The 25,451-nt window shown below is 46.5% G+C and overlaps 2 protein-coding genes across 10 annotated transcripts in view; one reads left to right on the top strand and one right to left on the bottom strand.

Annotated features, from left to right (window-relative positions):
- Window positions 1–25,451, bottom strand: part of MCF2L2 (MCF.2 cell line derived transforming sequence-like 2) — a 235,619-nt gene that overhangs the window by 57,768 nt on the left and 152,400 nt on the right. The gene's annotated exons all lie outside the window — the stretch shown is intronic.
- On the top strand, window positions 1,159–25,252 carry B3GNT5 (UDP-GlcNAc:betaGal beta-1,3-N-acetylglucosaminyltransferase 5). Of its 9 annotated transcripts, none has more exons than XM_023736819.1 (3): window positions 1,159–1,404; window positions 15,792–16,020; window positions 20,019–25,252. In XM_023736819.1, exon 3 carries the CDS (start codon window positions 20,292–20,294, stop codon window positions 21,435–21,437), a length of 1,146 nt encoding a protein of 381 aa, XP_023592587.1. In that variant the 5' UTR covers window positions 1,159–1,404; window positions 15,792–16,020; window positions 20,019–20,291; the 3' UTR covers window positions 21,438–25,252. The 9 variants fall into 9 exon arrangements, with proteins under 9 accessions (XP_023592587.1, XP_023592585.1, XP_023592584.1 ...); XM_023736817.1 differs by lacking the exon at window positions 15,792–16,020 and adding an exon at window positions 4,875–5,008; XM_023736823.1 differs by lacking the exons at window positions 1,159–1,404; window positions 15,792–16,020 and adding exons at window positions 1,466–2,338; window positions 4,875–5,008 and having other exon boundaries at window positions 20,019–20,294.

Raw genomic sequence — 25,451 nt, 5'->3', positions numbered from 1 at the left:
TGCCAAGAAATTTGGAAGACAGCCACCTTGCTAACTGACTGGCAAAGATCCATATTTGTGCCCATTTCAAAGAAAAGTGATCCAACAGGATGAGGAAATTATCAAACAATATCATTAATATCACACACAAGTAAAATTTTGCTGAAGATCATTCAAAAATGGTTGCAGCAGTACGTCAACAGGGAACTGCTAGAAATTCAAGTCGGATTCAGAAGAGGTCATGGAATGAGGGATATCATTGCTGACGTCAGATGGATCTCAGCTAAAAGCAGAGAATACCAGAGAGAGGTTTACTGTGTTTTATTGACTATGCAAAAGCATTCGACTGTGTGGATCATCAACAAATTATGGGTAACACTGTCAAGAATGGGAATTTCAGAACACTTAATTGTGCTCATGTGGATCCTGCACACAGACCAAGAGGCAGTCGTTCGAACAGAACAAGAGGGTACTATGTGGTTTAAAAAATCAGGAAAGATATGTATCTTGGATCCACAATCAACAGCTCAACACCCATGGAAGCAGCAGTCGAGAAGTCAAGCCGTCAAGATTGGCCCATTGCATTGGGCAAATCTGCTGTAAAAGACATTGTTACAGTGTTGAAAAGCAAAGATGTCACCTTGAAGACTAAGGTGTTTTCAATCGCTTCATATGCATGTGAAAGCTGGACAATGAATAAGGAAGACCAAAGAAGAGTTGCTGCATCTGAATTGTGGTGTTGGTGAAGAATACTGAACACACTATGGACTGCCGGAAGAACAAACAAGTATGTCTTAGAACTACAGCCAGAACGCTCCTTAGAAGCAAGGATGGGAAGATGTGTCTCATATACTTTGGACGTGTTATTAGGCGGGACCAGTCCCTGGAGAAAGACAGCATGCTTGGTAAGGTAGAGGGTCAGCAAAAAAGAGGAAGACCCCCCATGGGATGGACCGACACAATGGCTGCCAACAGTGGGATCAGGCACAGCGGTGATCGTGCAGGTGCCATAGGATCGGGCAGTGTTTTGCTCTGTCGTACGCTGGGTCACCGTAAGTCTAACTAGACACCTAACCACGACCACTACTGAAGTAGGGCGGGGACCCGCTTCCTGGAGTTCAGATCCACGGATACGAACAAATGTGGGCGGGTCCTGTCACCTTCATAAACACCCGGGGCGGTGGCACTAGGGTGCAGGCTAGGCTGGGCTGTGCCAGTGAGCCACCGCGGGGAGACTGCGGCTGCCCGGCCCTACGGCCCAGTCCCTGATTGGACCCACCTCCATTGGGCCGTTCCGCGTCCTCTCCGAAGATTCAAAGCGGGCAAGTTTTGTTCTTGAAACAAATGACTTTTGCTTGGATGCAAGGAGGAAAGGCGACGTCCGATTTGGGATTTGGGAGTTTTAAGGAGCTGGGCTTGGACTGGGTGAGTGCTGCTTTAAGCTCCCTTTGAAATGAAGCCGGGCTTGGAGGTAAAATCTTTGGGGGGAGAGGGTTCCCCACCCCATCCCCCACCCTGTAGTTTGAAAAGGAGCCGCCGAAGTACCCTTAGCTTGACTTTTCTTTGTTACTTAGCCCTCCGCCCAGAAGGGGAAGGTAAGCGGTCTCCAGTCGCCTGCCCTTACGGATCTTGCTTTAAAATGAAAATAAGATCATGGGAGAACTGCAACTCAGTAACAACTCACTTTCCGTGTAGGACTAACTGTTGCGCGTTGGAAAGAATTGTTTCTAACTGAGAAGTATATTGACAGCGGTTGTTTCACTTGGTATTAATATGGTTATGCGTCCAAACAAAAAAATCCGCTATAGCCACCCGCCTTCTCGCGGGGGCCGAGTTCCGCCCGGAGTGGAAAGGCTGTCTGCCGCCGGGGATCGCCTACTGGGGAAGTTTTCACACGCTTGGGGAAGGAGGCTGGATGCTGCGAGTCGTTTGCTCTTTGTGCCGGGACTGGGGAGGGCGCCCCGCCTCTGCCCCGCAGATCTCTGTCTCCGGGAAAGGCAACTGGAGTCTTCAGCCCGCCCTGGACTGGGCGCGATCTTTGTGGGTGGAGAGGGGAAGGAAGTCGGAGGAAGGGAGCTCGCCCCCCGCGCCCGGGGAGCCCCAGAACGTCTGGCTGGAATGCGCGCAGGGGTTCCGGAGGCGCGGCTGGCACAGACCCCGGGCCCGGACACGCGGCCCCGGCCCGGCCCGCGCGGCCCAGCAACGTCCGGGAGCTGGTGAGGCCCTGGCCGCCACCGGCCGAGGGCTGCCCGCCACCCGAAAGCGCGGCCCGGGAAGAGGGCGCGTTCCCTCCCCGGAGCGCCTTTGTTCGCGCTGGCCGGCTGCCGGGACCGGGCAGAGCCGCGCCCGGGTGAGGCAGGTAGGCTGGGGGTCCGGGACTCTGGGGGGCGGGGAGGGCACTCCCCGGGGCCAGGCTGGCTCCCTCTCCGGGGCCGAGGCCGCCGCGCCGCGATGCCAAAATCGACCAGAGCAGGAGGCCGTAGGCGGATGGCGCGCTTGGCGGGCCTCAGTTTCTGGCTGGGGACCCCAATCTTGCTGCCCCTCCCAGGGTAGAAAGCCTGCCTTGGGTTGGAAATGAGGAAACCGCAAGCTTTCGGCGCCTTACAGGCTGGGGACATGGAGACATGGAAGTGGGCAGCAGTGGAGACTGGGAAATGATCTCTTCCTAGCTGGGGGTGGGGAGGGGGCTCTCCGCCGCTGTCTTTCCTTTGGCCCTGCCACGTTTTATTTTGCATCCTGATGTGACACTAATTGCCTGTTCAGATAGCATACAGGTAAAAGCTGCAACTTCTAGTCAGACTCCACTCACTACTCCACACTTCGTATTTTTCTTGCCCGGTGTTGACTTTGCTAGGTTACGGACCATTATGTTAAAGGACACCAATGCCGGAACCTCGCAGTGGCTGGGGATGGCTTGTAAGCTCATATTTAGGAAAATTCTCCAATTAAAGTACATCCATTGGAATTGGATTTGTTCCTCTGTGCCTTTATTTTGGGACACTTTGCTTGGTCCCTATGGGGGAAGGGAGAGGGATGTAAGAAGCTGAAAGTGACCCAGAAAAGAATGATTGAAGGTAGTCGTCCTGTTAGGTGGCCTGAAATGATCCCACCCTGAGCTTTCTGAAAGGGTGATTTGGTGATCAGCAGCTTTAGCTTTCTCGAAAGAAACTTACGGTAGATTTTATACTTTGTCACAAGAGAGGGACCCTGCTTTTTGGGGGCCAACTCTTTTTGTTTTTAAAGCAAGACAAATCCAAAACCTGAAAGGTTTTCATTAAACAGTTAAAATGATCCCCCTCTGTCCTGCTCCTTCTCCATCTCCCCCTGCCCCCACAGGCTCTCCGTGAGTACTCACAGAGCACCCTGAGGATGACAGGTCCCTCAGTGGCACAGACGCTTAACTGCTCCGCTGCTAACCAAAAGGTTGGCAGTTCAAACCCACCCAGAGGCACCTAGAAAGAAAGGCCTGGCCATCTGCTTCCAAAAGGCCACAGGCATGAAAACCGTATGAAGCAGTTCTACTCTGCTACACGTAAGGTCGCCATGAGTCCGGACAGGCTCCATGGCAACTGGTTGGGGTGTTTCTGTTTGTTTGTTTGTGGTCTCTGAAGATGAGGCTGGCTCAGCTCCCACCCATGTCAGCCGTCTAGGGGCTGGCAGTGCGATTTCAGGATGGGACAAGTACTGTGACAGGGAAAGCTGAGCCTGGAGGCCAGAGAGACTGCTCCTGAGGAAGTGAAAGATGAGCAAGAGCCAGCTGTGTTGTTGCATACAGATACTTCGACCACAAAGAAAGCTCAGAGGGCCAAAGAATGCTCAGAAAAAAGTACACAGCCCTGGCAAGTCAAAATGCCACATTACATTTCATTAAATTGGAGATCACACTTCCCTTCTGAAAAAAGACTCAGTCATATGGTGAGACTGTAGGAAAAGGAAATAACTTTCTAATTCTTAAATATAGAACAGCGTGAACAGTAACTCATGGGTTTCAAAATGGGTCATCTTTTAAAATGGGTCACTTTGGCTAGAATCGCTGCACGTGGTGACTTTCAAATTGTAAAGGGTCAAGTTCTTTCCAAGGACCAGCTGCACTAGACTCTACGTAACAGAACAAAGGGATGTGACTAGAAAGAAACTGGAAGGAATTGAGAATAATCTCTCAAAATAACAAAATGTACTGTTTCTTTTGAGGATTTTGTATATGCTCAATTCTTTCTACTTTTTGATAGTGCTTTAAGCAAAATGATTCAGATTTTCTTCTCCATAATTTGCAGGATCTTATAATCTTATGAACCCTGGTGGCACAATGGTTAAGCACTCGGCTGCTAACCGAAAGGTTGGCAGTTTGAACCCACCAGAGCAGTTCTACTCTGTCCTATAGGGTCACTATGAGTCAGAATCGACTTGATGGCAATAGGTTTTTTTGGCTTATAATCTTACACCAATGTCATCTTCACTGAAATGTATTTTAAGTGTTTGTGAGAACATATTGTTCTTTTTCTGTCAAGGATAACGGAAGACCGTGTTCAGTTAATTAAGAATGGTACTTATACGCTCAGTTTCAACAGTTATGTGGGCCTTAGCCATCATATCTAATAAATATATTTTTTAAGAATAATAATAGTACAGCTTATCATTCTGAAAGGAAAACAACCCCTAAAAACTACCAGTCATCTACGAAATAAACCATCACGGTAAAGATACCTGAATAATTTCTAGAGACAGGAAATTAGCATGTACTGAACACCTGATCTGAACCACACATTGTCAAAAAATCATCTCAGATGGTTCTCAGAAACACTGGTTCAGAGACGAGTCAACTCCCGTGACTTGGAAGCGCTGGCGTATCAGTCACCTTCGTTCACATTCTCAACATTGGTTTTCCACTCTCTCAGGTCGCCCTGCCTCATCAGGCCAGACTCTAGGTTATGCCAGGATACTTCCTTACTCTGGCAAAGGGGCTACACCCGAGATGTCTCTGAAGCTTTCACCATATCCTGTCTGCAGCCGATTACACAGCATGTGATGGGTAGGTGCTCAACAAAGGGTAGTTAACTTACAATAAACGTTGACCGGCTGAGACAGACATATGCCATATATACACCTGTAAAAATGGCACGGGGCGGGGGGCATCTGATCTCTAACTTCACAAAGGGGAGGAGAGAGAATCACCAGCAGCATCAGCCCAAAGCTGATTCCTATGAGGCAGAGGTCAGACATGCCTCCTCTCTCTGCCATCTTTACCAATTCTGACACCAGTTGTCCCTCCCACGGCACTCTCTACTTCTCTGCTGGGTTTGATAATTCATTGCAGTGGCCACACAGAACTCACAGACAATACTTACGATTATGGGGTTTATTAGGGAAGTAACAGGTTACAATTCAGATCAGGAACAACTCAGGATACAGTTCTTCCATCAGGATAGCCTCTTCTCAGCCATGCCACAAGCAGGCCTCTCTCTGGCCCTCAGCCCAGCCTCTGCTCTGCTCAGGCAAATGTTAACAAAGCTCTTTAGCTCCCTCGACAAGTGCCCAGGGGCACCCCACCCCACCAGGAAACCTCCTTCCCGAAGGCACTCAGCTCTCTAGCTCCACTCTAACCTCCTTACTCCGTGGGCCACGAAGCCCACTGCAGCCATCTGGTGCAGGACTCCTGATTCTGCTGCAGCCATTTCTCTGCCACCGTGTCTGTCTCTCTCTGCCAGCTCTCTCTGTCTCCTGAGCCTAGGAGGTCTCAAAGCAGGGACTCTGGGTCCAAAGGACACGCTCTGCTCCCATCTCTTCTTTCTTGGTGGTAGTGAGGTCCCCCTTTTCTGCCTCTGGGATGGCTCATTTTAAGCCTAGCGGAATAGCAAAACTGACCAATCTCCTCCTTAGGGTTCCATACACCTTATTTGCATGGTCCCCCCCACCCAAAGGTGTCATGCATCTTATTTGCATTACTATTAGCAGGCTGTCCAAGCCACTTGGTGGGCCACAAGCACCTTATTTGCATAGTCCCACACAATTATTTGGTGGGAGTTATAAGACCATGGCAAGAAAAGCCATATAGAGGCAATCCATTGCGCCACAACACCTTATGTTTTACACCATCTTTTACTTTTTAGGTGGTGCAGTGGTCAAATGCTTGGCTGCTAACCAAAAGATCAGCGGTTCAAATCCACCAGCCTCTCCTTGGAAATCCTATGGGACAGTTCTACTCTATCATGTAGGGTTGCTATAAGATGGAATTGACTTGACGGCAGTGGCTTTTAACATGTGGAGCCCTGGTGGCACAGTGATTAAGAGCTCAGCTGCTAACCAAAAAGTCGGCAGTTCAAATCCACCAGCCGCTCCCTGGAAACCCTGTGGGACAGTTCTACTCTGTCCTATAAGGTCACTATAAGTTGGAATCGACTTGATGGCAACGGTTTTTTTTTTTGTTTTAACCTTTTTGTGCTCTGTGTTATAAACCCTCAATGAAATCTTGTTTTTAAATGTTATGTCCACAATGGGACATACGGACTGTCACTGGACAACAGACATAAACTGGGTCATCTGGTCACCTTACTTCTCAATCACCATTTTTCATACTATGATTTGACCTCAGCTTACCTTTCTAATCTTCTCACTTCATCCTAGCCAAGTTATCTGGCATTCTCCACTCAAGCTACAACTTCTTCTACTGTGTGCTTTTTAAATTCCTCTAATAGTCTCTCCTGGAATGCCTTTCTCTTTGCTCCCTGCACCTGAACCTTTTAAACCAGCTATCTGCCCCTCTCTTCCTTCTCTCTCTCTGATTTGTCTCTTCTCCTCCTCTCCACCCCAAACCCATGTTCAAATTCTAGCCATTATTCCAGATTCTGCTCATCTTCCACAAAGCCTTCCCCAATTTCCATGTCCTTCATCTCCCCACGCTCATCTCTTCCTTCACAGAGCACCTTGTTGTGTACAGGGGTTTCCAACATCAGGGTGATGGGGGAATTTTACACTGGCCCCACCTCTCTCACTCTCCTCCCCACCCCTCCACTAAATTCAATATGTCAAATGTACCTTGGTCAGTTTTTTTCTGGGGCAAAGCCATCTAAGAAATCTCACCGTTTGGAAGATCCTAGCTTGGGAGAACGTTGATCTGTTAGTGACCCATATAAAGCAGTCACTGTGTCTGAAAACTGCCTGCAGGGGTGGCAGGGGCGGGGCTGGGAGTGGTGGCCATTTTCAGCACGTTTATGCCATATTAAAGGGAGACATGCATTTGAAGCAGGAACTTTTCCTCCTACTGAGAGGTAAGCTGGTACTTCTGTTTGTCCACTAGCTGTAAAAATTGAGACGGAGCACTACTGGTCACGTCCACATCTTACGTATCGTTTCATGAGCCGACTTTACAGTTTTCTTCAACATTTCTCTGCCCTTAAATACGCACGTTTTGCTACAGCTTTTGAATGACAGCTTTTGCAGGGCCAGGGTGTGTGTATGTACAGCTTCTCTCCTTTCCTTTCATATTACTTGTTCATCAAATACTTGTTTAAAACATCCTCTCTGAGTCCTGTACTTTCTTCTCTACTCTCCTTCCCATCCCTCTCCTTCCTCCAGCTTTTTTTTTTTTACTCTCCTGGTGGCGCAGTGGTTAAGCGTTTGGCTGCTAACTAAAAGGCTGACAGTTCGAATCCACTCCTTGGAAACCCTACGGGGCAATTCTACTCTGTCCCATAGGGTCACTAGGAGTTTTCTGACCGTTTTGGATCTTGTTCCCTAGGTCCCCCGATCTTTGTGGAGGAAAGACGTTAAGTCATGAGGTTTGTCTCGCCCATTGTCTAGTAAAGCAGTGCCCATGCCGCTGGGAGGAAGCAAAACTAAGATTGACGATGAGGAAAAGGGTATGTTGACAGAGAAAATTAGAACAAGCTCGAACAAAATGCAGATGGTAGCAAAACAGAAATGCCCAACAGGCTTCAGACAGTGAAGCAAATTCACTGCCTTCCTGGGTTGCTTCTCTTGGCCCTGCCCTCCTATCCCAACGGGAACTCCAGGAAGAGCTGTACCAGTGCCCAGGGAGACAGGGAGGTGAGGAGCTCAGGCCTGGACCTAGAACTCATCAGCTGCTTCTGAGCTGCCACAGGATTTGGAATTTACGGAGGTGACGTGGTCAACCTGGTATCTTGGTGCCTCGTGTCCCCTTCTGCAAAACTGGGTGATCCTTTCTCCCTCAGACGGTTGTCGTGAGGCTTGAAGAGTATATATATATACACACACACTATACACACGCATATCGGAATAGTACCTGGTGATAGCACACACTTCCTTGCATGTTAGCAGTTGTTGCTGGAATGGTCAGAAGGAGGAGTTTATTGCTTTGGTTGGCAAGAAAAAACCAACCAACCAACCCTAAGAACTGTGTTTACAAGAGCAAGCAGCCCTGTCAACCCAGACAACTATGTCACAAGACTCAAGACAGAGGGCTAAGCTTAGGAAAGCAAACGTTGGACCCCTCTGCCCTCTGACACCTACTTTACATGTCAGCTTTTTTATTTGTTAAAATTCTGTATAATCAAACTGGTACTGGGCAGATTCAGTGGCTTTCAGGGCCTGTCCTTAACTGTTTGTTCACTGGTATTTCCTCGTCTTTATTTTCCCCACCCACACTCAGCGAACAGAAATCTACACTCCTGCTTAACTTAAGAAGAAACCTGTAACTTAGTTTATATAGCTAGGGATCTTGTTACTGGATTCACACCACAGGTTTCAGAACCCAACTTTCCATTTGGCCCACCAAAAGAAACCAAATCCGCTGCTGATGAGTCAATTCCGACTCATAGCGACCCTATAGGACAGAGTACACCTGCCCCATAGTTTCCAAGGGGCACCTGGTGGATTCCAACTGCAGACCTTTTGGTTAGCAGCCGTAGCTCTTTTTTTTTTTGTTGTACTTTAAGTGGAAGTTTGCAATTCATACAAAAATTTTTACATACATTGTTATGAGACCCCAACTGCTCACCCCATTCTGCGACAGCACACTCCTCCCCTCCACCCCTGATTCCCCATGAACATTCAACCAGCTCCTAACTCTCTCTGCCTTCCCATCTCAACTCTGGACAGAAGCTGCCCCTTTGGTCTCTTGTATCTACTTGACTAAGAGGCACATTCTTCACAAGTATCACTTTATGTCCCACAGTCCAGTCCAATCCCTGTCTGAAAAGTTGGCCTTGAAAATTGTTTTAGTTCTGGGGTAAGAGAGAGTCCAGGGGCCATGCTTTCCGGGGCGCCTCCAGTCAGTCAGACCATTAAGTCTGGTCTTCTTACTAGAATTTGAATCTGCATCCCATCGTTCTGCTGCTCCATCGGGGACCCTCTGTTGTGTTCCCTGTCAGGACGTTCATTGGTGGTAGCCGGGCACCATCTAGTTCTTCTGGTCTCAGGCTGATGAAGTCTCTGGTTTATGTGGCCCATTCTGTCTCTTGGGCTAATACTTTCCTTGTGTCTTTGGTATTCTTTGTTCTCCTTTACTCCAGGTGGTTGGGACCAATTGATGCATCTTAGATGGCCGCTTGCAAGCTTTTAAGACCCCAGATGCCACTCACCAAAGTAGGATGCAGAACATTTTCTTAATAAGCTTTGTTACACCAATTGACATAGATGTCCCCTGAAAGCATGGTCCCCAGACCCCGCATCCCTGCTACTCTGTCTCTCAAAGTATTTGTATTGAGGAAACTTCTTAGCTTTGGTTTAGTCCAGTTGTGCTAGCTTCCCCTGTAGTGTGTGCTGTCCTTCCCTTCACCTAAGATGATTCTTATCTACTATCTAGTTAATGAATAGCCCTTACCCTCCCTCCCCACCCCCGTAACCATCAAAGAATGTTTTCTTCTGTGTTTAAACCTGCAGCCGTAGCTCTTAACCACTGCGCCACCAGGGTTTCCATTTGGCCCACATCCACGCTAGACTGGAACTTAAAGGCATCAGACCAGTACTGAGTCAAGAACAAGTCTATGTAAACGTGGAGAAGGAACAACTCCACGCGGCCCTCATCTTTGCCCACGGCTTGAGCTACAGCTTCATAGCTGAAGTCACAGCCTCAGAAACGCTGGAAGATAGCTATTGAGCAGAATTTCCCGTTTTTATGGGCCTTGTATTGGAAGCACTCAAATTTGAATTAAAGACTTTAATGTAACAATTGCAAGAATATCTAATTTTCCACACTTAAAATGTGAGAATCTATGGGTGGTTGGAGGTTCTAGTTTGCCCGGAGGTGCCTTGGAAGAAAGGCCTGGTGGTATACTTCTGAAAAATCAAGCATTGAAAACCCTAAGGGGCACAGTTCTACTTGACACACATGGGGTAGCCAGGAGTTGGCCCTGACTTGACAGCAGCTGGTTTTACTTTCAAATTTCAGGCTGCGCCCTTCCCTCTTCCACAGACTGAGCAGGCAGTTAGCAGTAAACAGTCACCAGATGTGTTTCTTATTACCAAGTACTACACATAATTCACTACGACAAATCTGTGCAGATAAAATGGTATCCTTTCCAGTACCTTCAGGGCTTTTTATCCTGGTTGCTCTCACTATGGCAGTTTGGCTCCTAAAGACTGGTCCTAGCTATGTTTAACAGGGGACAGATGATCAGAACAATCCAGGAAAAAATATTAGAATGGAGAATGAAATGTAACATAAAGACGATATGGAATATTTTATCTTCCGAGTTAGTTCTGCTTGAATAGAGGAATCTGGTGGTGCTGGGTTAAAGTGCTCGGGCGCTAACCAGAAAGTCAGAGGCTCAGACTACTAGCCACTCTGCGGGAGAAGGACGTGGCAGTCTGCTTCTGTGAAAATCACCACCCTGGCAACCCTAGGGGGAAGTTCTGCTCTGTCCTGTAAGGGTCGCTACGAGTCAGAACTGATTTGATAGCAACAGGTTTTTTTTATGGTTGAGTAGGAGCCAAAAATTGTATCTCTCATCAAATATGAAGTACGAAAAGTTTAAATACAAAAGGTAAAAAGTCCTTAGGCTTTTTTTTTTTTCCTGAGACTTCCTTGAGGAGCCTCATCAGCTCCTATCTGTACTTTATAAATGTTATAAAAGGGATCTTACATGTCTGTATGCCCCTCAGCACCACTGGGGCTTGTGGGGGATATTCTAACTCGTGGGGATATTCTGAATATTAAATTGATTTTTTAAATGAAGACAATCATTAATCCAGTCCTATTTCCTAGGAGACTATTCAAGGGCAGGGTCATTATAACATTTTATTTCCCCAGCAAGGACAAATACTAGAGCTAGAATGGAGTGGTTAGACTACTTGGTTTTCTTCTTGCATATTAATACCTCCAAATTCTAATTCATTAATCTTCCCATTAAATTACAGTGTCCATTTATACAGAATTTCAGGGTTTGTTTTTGTTTTGGCTACAGCCAGAATAAGAGATGACTGTTTTATGGTAGACTTTGATTCCATCCAGGCTGGTGAATCATCAGTTTTTCTGGACACAACCCATAAATGGTTTATAAAATCCCTTTGGGAAGTGGTAACCAGCGTTAAAAGGAAGAAGAAAAAAAAAGAATAGAAATGTGCATTACAGATAATGTTGTGGTTATTAGGTGTCGTCGAGTCAGTTCTGACTCATAACGACCCTACGGGACAGAGCAGAACTGCACCATAGGGTTTCAAAGGAGCAGCTGGTGGATTTGAACTGCCAACATTTTGGTTAGCAGCTGAGCTCTTAACCATTGTGCCACCAGGGTTCCATTACATATAATAAGTGTTAGTAGTATTTGTGACCTTTTGTTTCCAGTGTGTTTGTACAAATGCAGACATGTCCACTGCAGGCAATGACTCTCCGCACACAGGGGGCTGCAGGCAGTGTGTTTTAAGAGGGAGTGGGGAGTGTTGGTGAGCCCAGGGACCCTGTGAAGAGGCACAAATTAGGGATGAGACGTTGAGGATGTACCTGATGTCTTCTCTATTCTCTACGAGGCAGGAGGTGAAGCCATCAGCTGAGAGTGACGGGGCAGGCACGGGGTGGGGGGTTAGTGTGGCTGCTGTGGAGGCTGGGAGAGGGAGAGGGGGCAGGGCAAGAAAAAGGATGGTCACATGTCCTTGATCCTCTGCCTACAGCTAGATCTTTGCATTTGTGGTGATGCTGGCTGCCTGGTGTGATGGCTTCTCCTGCAGCCCTGCTGGTGTAGGAGCAGAGAACGAGAGCGATCAGGGTCTGAGGTCGTCGGGGAGAAGGACAGAAACCAGGGAGAGGAGGTGGGCAAGGGTGTCGGATGATCATGCATTTGAGACAGAGAGGTGAGAAAGGAAGAAAGGTGGGAGATCACTGGGTGGGTGGGCACATGGGGAGCAGAGGGTTCCAAATGAGTATTTAGAGGCTGTGGTTGAAGAGTGAATGCGTGGGAATTTAAGATTCCGGAAGAAATGCAGTGAAGTCACATAAACAACTTTCTTCCAGATAAGTTGTCTTGAATGTGTGGGAGGTAATGTGAAAAATAGATATATATACATAATAAAATATGATTTCCTTAGACTTAGAAGGGTTGTACGTCCACTAAACAAAATCTAATAATGTAGTTTCCCTAAGGTTAGCTGTTGTTCCTATATCACAACAATGACCAGAGGGAGTGATCGAGAAACATCTGGACGGGAACAGAAATCTGCATTTATAAATGCAAACCCACTGCCTACTCGAGTTAACCACACTCAGCCTTCGGGTCTCGAGTTCAGCGTGGCTTCTTGTCGTGAGAGATGCCTTCCCAACCTCAACCTCAACCTCCAAGTGGGGCTGAGTCTAACTTAGACCCTCCTGTGGCTCCCAGCACAAGGCTAACTATTGCGTCAGTATCTGTCGTCCATGCTCCACGACAAGGGCCTTGTCTGTCCTGTTTAGCCACTGTCTCCTTCTACCCATTTGTTAACCCCATTTAAATTTTCTGATGAAACAGTCCTTTGTAATACTTTTTTCTTTGACTCTTCCCTCTTCTCATTTCCCCTGAGTACATTTCTCCTTCCAGCCTCTCTGCTCATCTTTCCCCCTTGAGAGCCCATGATATCGGTGATCTTCATACTCAGCTCCCACCTGGATCTTCAAGCCTGTCTAACTCCAGTCTTAGATCACCTGCTAGACTTTGTGAACTTGTTGTCTCCCCAACACCTCAAAGTCAACACAAACCTAAAACCAGATCCGCCCCCTTCCCACTCCTAACTCAGGAGATGGGTTTCCCCTCCTGTCAGTAACATCTGAAATTAGGTTTCACTCCTCTTGTTCCTCCTCCTCCTCCTCCTCCTTGACTCCCCGTGCCCGGTCATTCATCAGGCACTGCTGGGTGTTCATTCTCCTTGAAATGCTCTTCTTGATCCCTTCCTTCCTCTCCCCACTTGCACCTCCCTGGACTAGGCTTCCTCATTCACCCTGCGTCAGTGCCAGGCCCTGGTGTAAGCAATCTCATCTCCAGGCCTTCTGCATGCCACCCTGCACACCACTGCCCCTTTGGCTTAATGACTGCTGAACAAGGGCATTCCCATTTAAATCAGACACTTCTGTAACTTCCTGCTGCCCTCGGTTCCCACTCAGAGGGCTTTGCCTGATAATCCAGGTTCCCCATAAGACGGCCCCAACCTCCCTGCTTTCACATATACACCTACTCTCAAATATATTGTTGCTGGGTGCCTAAAGTCGATTGTGACTCACAGGGACACCATACGACAAGAGGGGAACGGCCCCCACAGGGTTGTCTTGGCTGCAGTTCGGCAATTCTTCCCTTGCCTGAGACAGAGACCGCTCCTCTTCCTGCAGCCACCTGATCCCCTCAGTCCTCAGGCTCCCTGACATCCCTCGACTAATCCACACTAAGTGATCTCTCTGCTCCTGGCGACGCTCCTCTCATGCCCGGAGCTGACACACTGTACTTTACCAAGGTGTGCCAGTTCTTTGCCGTGGGGACTGAGTCTTATCTTGACTTGAGTGTAAATGCTTTGAGGACGGACACTATGAAATACTTTTCATGACCTTCCACCATGTCTGTCGTAAGTACTTGCGTCCTAAATGCTCAAATGCTTGTAGGATTAATGGAAACATTGGACGGGGAAGGAAGTAGTTTAACTTGCACTTGAAGTGCTGACCTCACCATCTTGATTAAAGCTTCAAAATTTATAGTAGGTTTTGCATATATTTTAGGGTCATAAAAGTAGACTCACTAACAAACGGGTTGTTGGCAGGGCTGAGACAGGAATAGGGAGCGGTCATTGTAGGGAAACTTGCAGCCTTGGGTGCACCAACTCTCGCTTTTTCCAGACAAGTTTAAAGAGCTCTCTCGTGAAGAAACATTCTTTTGAGTAACTGAGAGCCGTGGGTCCCGGACTGGAAAGTATTTGGGGTGGGGTCTACCACCTTCTTTTCTGATGCTCCTACTTCACCTTCTTTTCTGATGCTCCTACTTCTACTTCCGTTCTTTATTCTTCTGACAACTTCTATCTATTAGAAAAGAGAATACTAACAATAGCTACTCCTCTTCCCCAATCCGGATAAAGCAAACCCAAGGAGCTGTGCTCTAAATATTTGCATGTTTCCTCGGAGCAATCCGTCGTCCTGTTCTCTCCCGCTCTTTCCTGCTTCACATTTTCAGCAGGTCCTGAAGTCATCCATCATCTCTATCTCCCTTCGGTGACGCTGCATCAGTATTCGCCCCAATTTGCAAATTAAACCACTAGGTCAGAGTGGGGTGAAGGTTGCCCGCGGTTACACAATGACTCTGGCCCCAAACAGGGACAGCCCTGGAGTTTCCAGCCTGCTGGCCAGTGGCTGAGCGCGGCAGGCACACAAAGGCCGGCGGGCAAAGGCGCCCGCGCCCACAGCGGGCTGTGTGGACGTTGCTGAGCTCTGCATTCATTACTGGGATCGTTTTGTTTCCTGTAAGGCCCAGCATTTTCTTTCACTAGATCGGGCGGGCTGGTGGGCTCCTCTCCAATCCCTCCTCTGCCTTTTGAATGTGGAAGCTAGACGACGTGCTTTCAAGAAGCTCTAAGACGCTGCACAAACCGGAAGAGCGAGCGCCCAAATTGCAGGTTACTTGGTCTCTTTCAGAAAAGCCAGAGTGGGTGCGACGTGGGGTAGCTGTAAGTAACACGCTCAGAGGAAGGGGTGGTTTTGCTTCTGTCTGGGAAAGGCCTCCTGGTGACTGCGGTTGACTTTGGGGGAGTTGGGGTGTTCTTTTGTTATAAAATGAAGCTGTGTCATACGGAAGAGTCCTTCACCTCTCCTAAGCCTTCCCCTCCTAGAGCAACACCATCAGTGAGATCCGGTCGTAACTGATGTAAACAGCGGCTAAGCAATTCAAGCTGCTGATGCGGGAGAAATTGCGGCTTTAGCGCTTCACGTGCTGGTCCGGGTCCACAGAGCGGGTGGGCTGTTGGCTTCATGCCGGGTTTGTCATTTTTCAGAAAGCGGTTCTGACTCTGAGGACAGTTTCGGAAATACGGGAAAAAGAGGTAGATACGTGGAGGCGGGGGGTGTGCAGAGGGGGAGCAGGTACAACTAATCTTAAGGGGCCAGCAGCAACTGCACCCCAACCTAGTGAGCAACAGACCTGATTCTTTATGGAGACAGTAGTGCCTTTGATGAACCAAGTGCACGTCTGTGTCCTGGGGGAGCTCACAGGGAAGAAGGGCCAGCACTCGTGGGCTGGTCGTCCAGCGAGAAGCTCAGACTTGTCCCACAGCTGTGAGCACGTGCAGACTGAGCTGGCGCTGTAGCACCTGAGCACATCCGCTCAGGAACGGGAAGCTAGTTTCGCCTACGATCCATCAGGTTTCAAAGATCACTCTCCTCTCTCTTTCCTTCTCAGGGTTTGTTGGAGACACTGCAGATGAGTTTCAATTGAGAGTTTTCCTGGAGTTCTTCAATACTTAACACTGTCTTAAAATCTTCCATTAAGTATTCTGCTCCCTCTGTCCGAGCCTGCAGTTTCCTTCGTACACAGAGCGGAAGAGGCGGGGGGCTTCAGCGGCGCTTGCTGAGTGAGCACTGTTGCAAGGCTGAGAGGAAGCAGCCTCCCGAATGAGTAACTGCAAAGTGTAAGCAGACGCCATCCTCAGAAACTAATATTTCCTGCCGTCTTTCTGACTTGACTTAGCCTGTCCAGTCCAGAAGTCCTGGCCGATCCAAGGGGGGAAACTGCGATTATTGCTCTATTCCCCATAGCAGTATTTCTTGCTATGAGTTGGAACTGACTTGTCAGAAATTTTTTTTTTTTTTTTTTGTGGTTAAGAACTTGGCTACTAACCAAAAGGTCAGCAGTTTGAGTCCACCAGCTGCTCCTTGGAAACCCTATGGGGCAGTTCTACTCTGTCCTGTAGGGTTACTGTAAGTCAGAACTGACTTCATAGCACCTAACAACAACAAAACAACAGTAGTAATACTGGAGCCCTGGTGGCGCACTGGTTAAGAGCTACGGCTGCTAACCAAAAGGTCAGCAGTTTGAATCCACCAGCCGCTCCTTGGAAACCCTATGGGGCAGTTCTACGCGGTCCTGTAGGGTCGCTGTCAGTTGGAACAGACTCTGTGACAGCAGGTTTGGTTTGATTCGGTTTGGAATGATGCCAGCAAGCCATCGTGTGCCCTCCAGGCTCAAAATGACCTGAAGAAACGTCCACCACCAATTTGAGGACGGGTTGCTTTCGTTTCAAAAGGACCTGAAATGCCCCACTGTCTTCTAGCAGACTGGCTTTCAGAAAGGAAGGCAACAGGGTTTTTTAAGCACAACAACAAATGCATTTTACGTTACAGCCCCGAACACACAATGTCTAAAACTCACAGTTTTACAAAATGATGCATACACTCTCTACGTGTGCTACAGTCTGCTATTCTCTACTCCACTCTGTTTTTTTTAAAATGCTGCCTATGGCTTCCTAACTGGAGTGTGCAGCTGGTTTTAAAATCCGTACCCCAGAGGATAAAGTGTTACCTGTGCTGGTGGTCTCCGGACAAAGTCTCGGCAGGGCTTGGCTCTAATTCCTGTCCTCTGGACCTTCTGCATGCCGGCCTCCGCGGTTATTACCCTAACACGGAGTGGTCACAGGGGTGGGAAATACAGCTGAAACAGAAAGCCCTGGTGCCAGGAAGGAGGTCCCACAGTGGGGCTGGGCACATTGCAGGCTGCTCCCGGGGACACCTGGCCTTGTGTCTGGGACAAAGTGTCTGTGGGGGGCACCTGAAGACGAGACCTCTGGGCATAAAACCAGGGCCTTTGCCCTGGGGCTTGTGATATGGGCTCTGCTATCAGCCCAGCCTGGAGTCTGTGGACCCTGCTGCTCAGGGACCTGAGTTGCTTTCTCCCAGTCAAGCCTCTAGAAGGCTCAGGAGACCCATGTGTCAGCCCTGAGGGGAGAGAGCCTACCTCTCCAGGCAAGAAAGTGTCTTGCTTGTAAGTACTGGGGACAGAATCTGAGGAAGGGTAGGGGGTGCTGTCTCCTAGTAGGGGAAGACGTGCAGGGTACATGGCAGGCAGTGGTAACATGGACCTCATCTGGGGTGGCACCTGGCTGGGCATCCTGACTCCCAGTTCCTCCCGAGTGCCTACCCCCAGGATGGTCCTCTGCACCAAGACTTGGCGAATGCCTACTGGTGTCAGGCGCTGGCCTACGGGCTGAGGCGGTGTGTCTCCAGCATCATGCGTGCCATTCAGGGTGTTCACTGAGGGGTGTACCTGAGGGAGGCAGTGCAACAGAAAGTCTTGATACAGAACGATGGGTGGAAGAAGGTGCTGCGGTAACCGCCAATGGGAAACATGTCTGGGGGCCACAGTGACCCCAATCCAGACTTCCCGGAGAAGGATGCCTGTAGAACGTACGATGAGAACTTGGGAGTGGAGGGCAGGTAGGGCATGCCGGGCCACAAGACTACTGGTGCAAAGGCCGGAGTATATGAAATAGCAAGCGGGGCTGTGCTATCCGCCAAAACATTGGGTGTGTCAGATGATGTAATGGAGTACCTAAAAAAGCAGATCATAAAGGATCCTGGGGAGCCCCGGGGGCACGGTGGTTAAGAGCTACAGCTGCTCACCAAAAGGCTGGCAGTTGGAATCCACCAGCCGCTCCTTGGAAACCCTATGGGGCAGTTGTACTCTGTCCTATGGGGTCGCTATGAGTCCAAATTGACTCGAGGGTAGAGGGTTTTTTTTTCCCCTTTATTGTACTTTAGATGAAGGTTTACAAACTAGCTTCCCATTAAAGAGTTAATACACACATTGTTTTGTGACATTGGCTGCCAACCCCACGACGTGTCCACACTCTTCTCTTCTGCACCTTGGGTTCCCCATTACCAACCTCCCTGTCCCCTCCTGCCTTCTTGTTCTTGCCCCTGGGCTGGCGTGCCCATTTAGTTCCGTTTTGTTTCATGGGCCTGTCTAATCTTTGGCTGAAGGGTGAACCTCGGGAGTGGCTTCATTACTGAGCTCTAAGGGTGTCCGGGGGCCATACTCTTGGAGTTTCTCCGTCTCTGTCAGACCAGTAAATCTGGTCTTTTGTGTGTGTGTGCGTGTGAGTTAGATTTGGTTTGGTTTTGAGGGATCCTGTATCCATCTCTAAATCTAACATAATCGACCTCATCCCGTCACTAACTAGCGAGGAGCCCCTGAAGGGGTGCGAAGAGCCCAGTTAGCATTGTGGTTCCATCTACGTTTTAGAAAGGTCACCCTGCCTGTGGGCTGGAGGCTGGGCTGGCCAGGAGCTCAGTTAGTCGGCTGCAGGTGGAAGTGATGGCAGCACGCATGGGTGAAGAGAGACTGAGAAGAAGCGATCCACAGGATCAAACAGCTGGATGTGGGATTAGAGGAAGAGGAAGACTTTCAGATTTCTGGCTTAGACGCCTGAAGCGCCAGCAGGCGTAGCTGGAGGAAACGGCGGTAGCAGGTTTTGGGGGAGAAGTAGCAGAATGGGTTAGAAATGGCATTTCAGTGTTCCCTGTGGACTAGGGATATTATCTACCTACCTCTGTATACATAGCTACGCATATTCCCATTTAATCTGCGTCAAGACTTTCAGGGGTGTCATTCTGGTTTTTCAGATACTGGCTTAGATGCACGATACAGTATAACAAGTAGAATGGCTGAGCCAGCCCTGGTACCCATGTGGGTTAAATGCTGCTGCTTCCTCATTTTGCACACGTTTAAGTTTAAGACGCCTGTTGAGTTTCCACATGAAAAATTACAGAAGGAAGATAACTCTATAGATTTGAGGCTCATGAAAATAATGTTGGTTAGAAAGAGAGACTATTCTTTTTTTTCTGGGGTGGGGCGGAGAGTGTGCAACGATCACCACTATTTATTTCAAAAACTTTTTCATTGCCACCAACAGACACTCTGTATCCATTAAGCAATAACTGCCCGTTTCCTTCTCTCCCAGGTCCTGGTGGCCTCTAATCTACGTTAGTCTCTATGCATTGGCCTATTCTAGATATTTCATCTATGGAGGATCGTACAATATCTGTCCTGTCATGTCGGGCATGATGTTTTCAAGGTTCACCCATGTCATAGCATGCATCGGGACTTTATTTCTCTTTTGGATTATGGCTTTTGAGAAGCCTGTTTCGACTCCTTGATTTTGAACTTTGATTAAAAAAAAAAAAAGTCTTATTCCTGGGGCAAGCTTTAATAGACTTTTTAGTGCTGGGACCTTTCTTTTCATCCAGTAGTTTGCCATGAACTGTATAGCTACTTTCTTCTTGACTATATTCAAGCCAATATATTCATGGATATACCCATTTGAAAAATCTGAACTTTAAGTATACAAGATGATAGCTATTTTGGATGCTTTGTTTTTTTTTTTAAGGCTGAGAGGAGAAAAGGGTCTGTTTTCCGAATGGGAAGACAGTATAGAGTAGTTCTTTCTCCTTCCCCATGCGCCCCTAAAAATGTAGGTAGCTCTTCGCCTCTGCTAAATACTGATTGCCTCATTACTGTTTGTCCACATCACTCAGGTTACATTTGGTTTTTCAGGAATTAGGAGTAGTTTGTTTCCTTTTGGTAACTAAGTAGCCCATTTACTTTCATCTTTTCTCTTTACGACTCCAACAGGTCTCATTTAAGAGTTCACAGAGGAAGTACATGAGAGAGCTGCATGAGGTTCCTCACTGACCTCAACAAAGGATGCCAGCGTGGAGAAGCTTTGTGGTTCCAGCGTCTACATTCCACACTGTGCTCCGTATCTTGTTTAACAGGAAGCTCCTTTTTCATTTTTAATTATCACTATGTATTAAGATGGACATCTGTTCTGAAGACTACACAGTTCTATGGTCTCCCAGAAGCCAGTACGCATTTAAAACGGATCCCAAATAGAAGTAGACCTGAATGGATATGAGGATGTTTGTTGGCAGCAGGAGAGTCAAAAAATGGCTGTTTTTTCAATTACTTGCCACTTGTTTTATACTAAGCCTCATGTGTTTTTGGATCCCATTGGATAACCACATCCTAAGCCACATGAAGTCCTACTCTTACAGATACCTCATAAATAGCTACGACTTTGTGAATGACACCTTGTCTGTGAAGCGCAGCTCCGAGGACATTCCTAGCTTCCAGTACTTGATCAACCATGATAAGAAGTGTCGAGCACAAGACGTCCTCCTCCTGCTGTTTGTAAAGACTGCTCCTGAAAATTACGAACGTCGTTCTGTGATTAGAAGAACGTGGGGCAATGAGGAGTATGTTCGGTCCCAGCTTAAGGCCAACATCAAAACCCTGTTTGTCTTGGGGACTTCTTCCAATCCACTGAAGCGGGAAGAATTACAAAGACAACTAGTTCGGGAAGATAAAATGTATAATGATATAATTCAGCAAGACTTTGTTGATTCTTTCTACAATCTTACTCTTAAATTACTTCTTCAGTTCAGTTGGGCCAATACCTTTTGTCCACACGCCAAATTCCTTATGACTGCCGACGACGACATATTTATTCACATGCCAAATCTTGTCGAGTACCTTCAAAGTTTAGAACAAATTGGTGTTCAAGATCTCTGGATTGGTCGTGTTCATCGTGGCGCCCCTCCCATTCGAGACAAAAAGAGCAAATACTACGTCTCCTATGAAATGTACCAGTGGCCGGCTTACCCCGACTACACGGCTGGTGCTGCCTACGTGATCTCCAATGATGTCGCCACCAAAGTCTACGAGGCATCACAGACGCTTAACTCTAGTCTCTACATAGACGATGTGTTCATGGGCCTCTGTGCTAATAAAATGGGGATTGTACCACAATACCATGTGTTTTTTTCTGGGGAAGGTAAAACTCCTTATCATCCATGCATCTATGATAAAATGATGACATCCCATGGACATGTCCAAGACCTTCAGAAACTTTGGGAGGATGCCACAGACCCTAAAGTAAAAACGATTTCAAAAGGTTTTTTTGGTCAAATATACTGTAGGTTCATTAAGATAGCTCTCCTTTGCAAACTGAGCTATGTCGACACTTACCCTTGTAGGGCCGCGTTTGTCTAGTAGTACTTGAATGTTGTTTGTTTTCACTGTCACTGAGCCAAACCTGGATGAAAAACCTTTCAATGTGTGTCTATACCCAAAGCAAAATGAATACGAGAGACAGAGATTTTGAAAGCCCAGTCTCTCAGAATGTTTCCTGGAGTCTGCCTACAAGCTGTTCAGTATAACTTATCTACTTCATTGCCTAAATTCATTTCAAGGGGTTTTATATTTAGAAAATGTTTATATGAAAACAAAAACCAAAGGGAAACTCAAGTTCTCACTTAAAGCCAGTATATGGAACTGCTTTCGGAAAATACCAGTTGAATGTACAGTATAGCATTTTAAAGAAATGAATCTATTGTTGGACCAGGTATACATACAGGTTTAATTTTATGAAAGAGCACTTGGCAGAGGTGGCAACGGGAGGGACGCTGGCACAGGAGAAAGAACATGAATCTAGTAAAAGAAAACCTCCTCTCATTGAGAGGCGATTTAGAAAAGTACACAAGGTGCAAGACGAACAGCCAGATCATGTACTGTCACATCCATGTAGCTACTGTATCAAAATAGTGTTGGACTCACTGAAAATATGTTCATGTATTTTTTTCAAAGCTCGATGTGAAATGTGAGAAAAGTCGTTAACTCTACCCTAACTGGTTCCTTATGTGGCTTTTTTTGAATATTAGAAAATGACACAAAACCCGGGCACTTTGTTACCCGTAACGTCCTTCCCTCGGGAGGAATCGCCGCTAACTCACATAAGCTGGTTTTAATTTCATGAATTTTCAACTGGTTTTTAAATATCCCAAATTGGTCTATATATAAGGTAATTATTTAAATGCGGTTTGCAGAGAAGAATAATGGAGAAAGCTTCAAAAGGAAAGACAGAACATTAAAAGCCTCTTTCTCTACATAATTTATAAAATACAATTCTTTGTGTCTCAATCATTGTAATGATTACTAAAATTAGCCCACCTCTCCCTGGCAAGGTCTCATAAACCATCGTTTGTACTTTGTTCCAAGTTTAGGATTTTTAATTGAGAGCATTAAACATCAATTCAAAGCAAAAGCACCTTTACAAAATCTCTTCTTTACTTAAAATAACCATTATAGGTGATCTTCAACTTTTAAATACTTCCAACTGGAAAGCAGAAAGGAACTGATAGGAAAGTTACTGGAATGAGGCTAAAGCATTTGTAAAGCTGCGTATTTCTTGCACTCAAAGAGATGTAGCTAAGCTCTAACAGATAGTCACATTTATTTTGTAAAAACCAGACCAAGCCTGTTGCCACTGAGTCAGCTCCAACTCACAGCGACCCTACAGGACAGAGTAGAACTGCCCTGTAGGGTTTCCAAGGAGTGGCTGGTGGATTCAAACTGTCGACCTTTTGGTGAGCAGCTGTAGCTCTTAACCACTGCGCCACCAGGGCTCCTTTAAGGCAGGATAAAAATGTGACCACGAGGCAAACAACCGCCCCTCACCGTAGAAAGAACTAGGTGATGGCAGTCGCAAGGGGGATTAGGTAAAGGCCAAAACAGTCCCCGCAGCAAAAGCAGTTGAACTGATTGTAAACTGCTGGCTGCAGAGACCCACTGAGAAAAGCTACGAGGCGTCTTTCGTAAGATGATGTCTGACGCACACAAAACAACGGAAGAATTCTCAGTAGATGTAACTGGATGATGTCTGTAACCTAGCAGGCAGCTTTTTAATGTTTACAGAATTTTTTTTTGTTAATTTATTTTCTATTTTGGAAATTGAGGCTTGTTTACATTGCTCAGATAATTTAGTATTGTTTAACCAGCATCAAAATGTCGCTGTCAAACATTCTAGGTTGTGGCTGCTTTCAGAGTAGGTTCAGGGATTTTTGATCATTACAGTTTAATTTTTCTGACTCATTTTTAAAAGTGTAGAGAACCAAAGCGTATTTTGACGAGGCACATTTAAAATGAATTTTTACTAGTTGATTCTTGAAGAGCCATTGGTCTTTTGGCCACATATACCCTGTGTATCGATACTTGTAACTGTTTCAATTTGCCATTGGTTGGAAACATCGTGTCCATTGAGCTGTGGAGATGATCCTGTTTACAGCAGTACTCTGTGAAACAATTATTTATCTGCTGATAGAGTTCTCCTGAACTGTGTTCACTTTTTATTTTTGCTTAGAATAGAATGCGACAGGTTTAAATTTGAAGGAAATATGGACACTTCCTTTTTTTTTTAATAAGAGGAAGTTGCTAGATGCTTCCTTTAATCAGACTTAAAGTACTGAGAAGAGTATTGTAAATAAAAGGTCTCCAACCTTTTAAAAAGGAAAGGAAGAAAAAACTTTTTGGTGCTCCAATGCAGGGTTGTGTTTTTAAAAATGTCAACAAAGGGGGAAAGAAAAAGAAAAACCAAAACCCTACCAGCCTGGATGGTCGCCTGAGTAGAAGATGGACGTCCACAGTGTTACCGCCAAAACCTTTTTACCTCTTGGCTGGTTTGCGTATTTTTTCCATATTACTGATTTTATATTAAAAAAAAAGTTGAATATTTATATTTGAATTTTGCTCTTGTATGGCAAAATAATTAGTGGGATTAAAAAAAAATAAATCTATGATTTCCAATAAACGACTTAAAAACTGTCAGCAGATGTGTATTTTCACAGAAGTTTTTAAATTCCTGTGTGAACATCAGTTGTTTATATAATCAACTCACTCTGCTTAATGTCAGAGAGGCATGTGCTACACGATCTTAGTCCCGTTCCTGTTCAGACACGTTGCTGTGCCCAGGATACAGGGTTACTGTATCCTCTGCATCGGGGAGCCCCTTAGAACACCTTTTGTTTGTGAAATGACCTATGCTGGAATGTCTAAGCAGGCAAATGTTCTCTCCTAATTGTGCAGGAAGGGAACTTGTTGAAATCTTGGAAGTCCATCCCTGACCCCGTCCCTTCCTGGAGCATATCCACTTGCCCCCTCCACCACAGATACATAATCACATATATTACTGTATTACCTACTAATTGTTGCAGGTGTTCTTCCCTCATGAAACTGTGAGTTCTGAAGGCAGGGATTCTGCACAGTGCTATCACATAGTACTCAAAATCATTACAGTAGTCTCACCTTAGCCAAGGGTCTGCGGTTTTAGTTACCTGCGGTCAACCTCAGTCCGCAGTGCCTGTGTTCCAGTAACCCTTATTTTACTTAATTAACAGCCCCAAAGCGCAAGAGTAGTGATGCTGGCAATTCGGATATGCCAAAGAGCAGCCGTAAAGTGCCTCTATTCTATTCTTAATTACTGTTAATGTTTTACTGTGCCTACTTTATACATTAAACTTTATCATAGGTATGTATGCACAGGAGAAAACATAGTATATACAGGGTTCAGTATTAGCCTCAGTGTAGGCGCCCATGGGGATCTTGGAATGTACCTCCCGTGGATAAGGGGGGACTACTGTATTTTTTTCAAATACAGTGAATAAGGCAATAGAGATAAAACTATGACAGCAAAGACTGGTGGTCTTCAGGTGTCCATCAAAGCTGGTGGCAGAACAGAAGCAGCAGAGCTATAGATTCTCCCGTCCCCAGTTTAATCCGCTTGCTAATTTGTCATCTCTTAAAGTTCTTTCCGGAGACTCATAAAGATATTTTTGTTTCATTAGTTCAGTGCCATGACTTTTTCTCTTTGTATGCCTCATCAGAAATGCGATTTAATGCTTCCCTGTAAATTAATACAGTAATTCATCAATGACCTAAAAGGTCTCATTTAACTAAGACTTAAAATGATAAAAGTAGGCATGGGTTTTGGTAACAGAAGCATCCCAAAAGATACTGCCGCTTAAGGAGAACAACGGAACACAATGCGGAGTGGCGCTTCACAGAGACGACCCCACTACACGTACCCTCACTGTCAGGTATGCTGGCTTGGGCCATTTACTGGAACTCAGGGATACATGTCAATCTGCAGGACCCCACATGTGTTTTCTCGAGTAAACCTTAAGTAGTCCAGTTAAACTAATACTGGCTTTTAATCAAGGAGCAAGTTCCTGA

This window comes from Trichechus manatus, unplaced genomic scaffold, assembly GCF_000243295.1.
Source record: "Trichechus manatus latirostris isolate Lorelei unplaced genomic scaffold, TriManLat1.0 scaffold00092, whole genome shotgun sequence".
NCBI lineage: Eukaryota > Metazoa > Chordata > Mammalia > Sirenia > Trichechidae > Trichechus > Trichechus manatus.
This window is presented reverse-complemented; position numbering and strand designations above follow the sequence as displayed.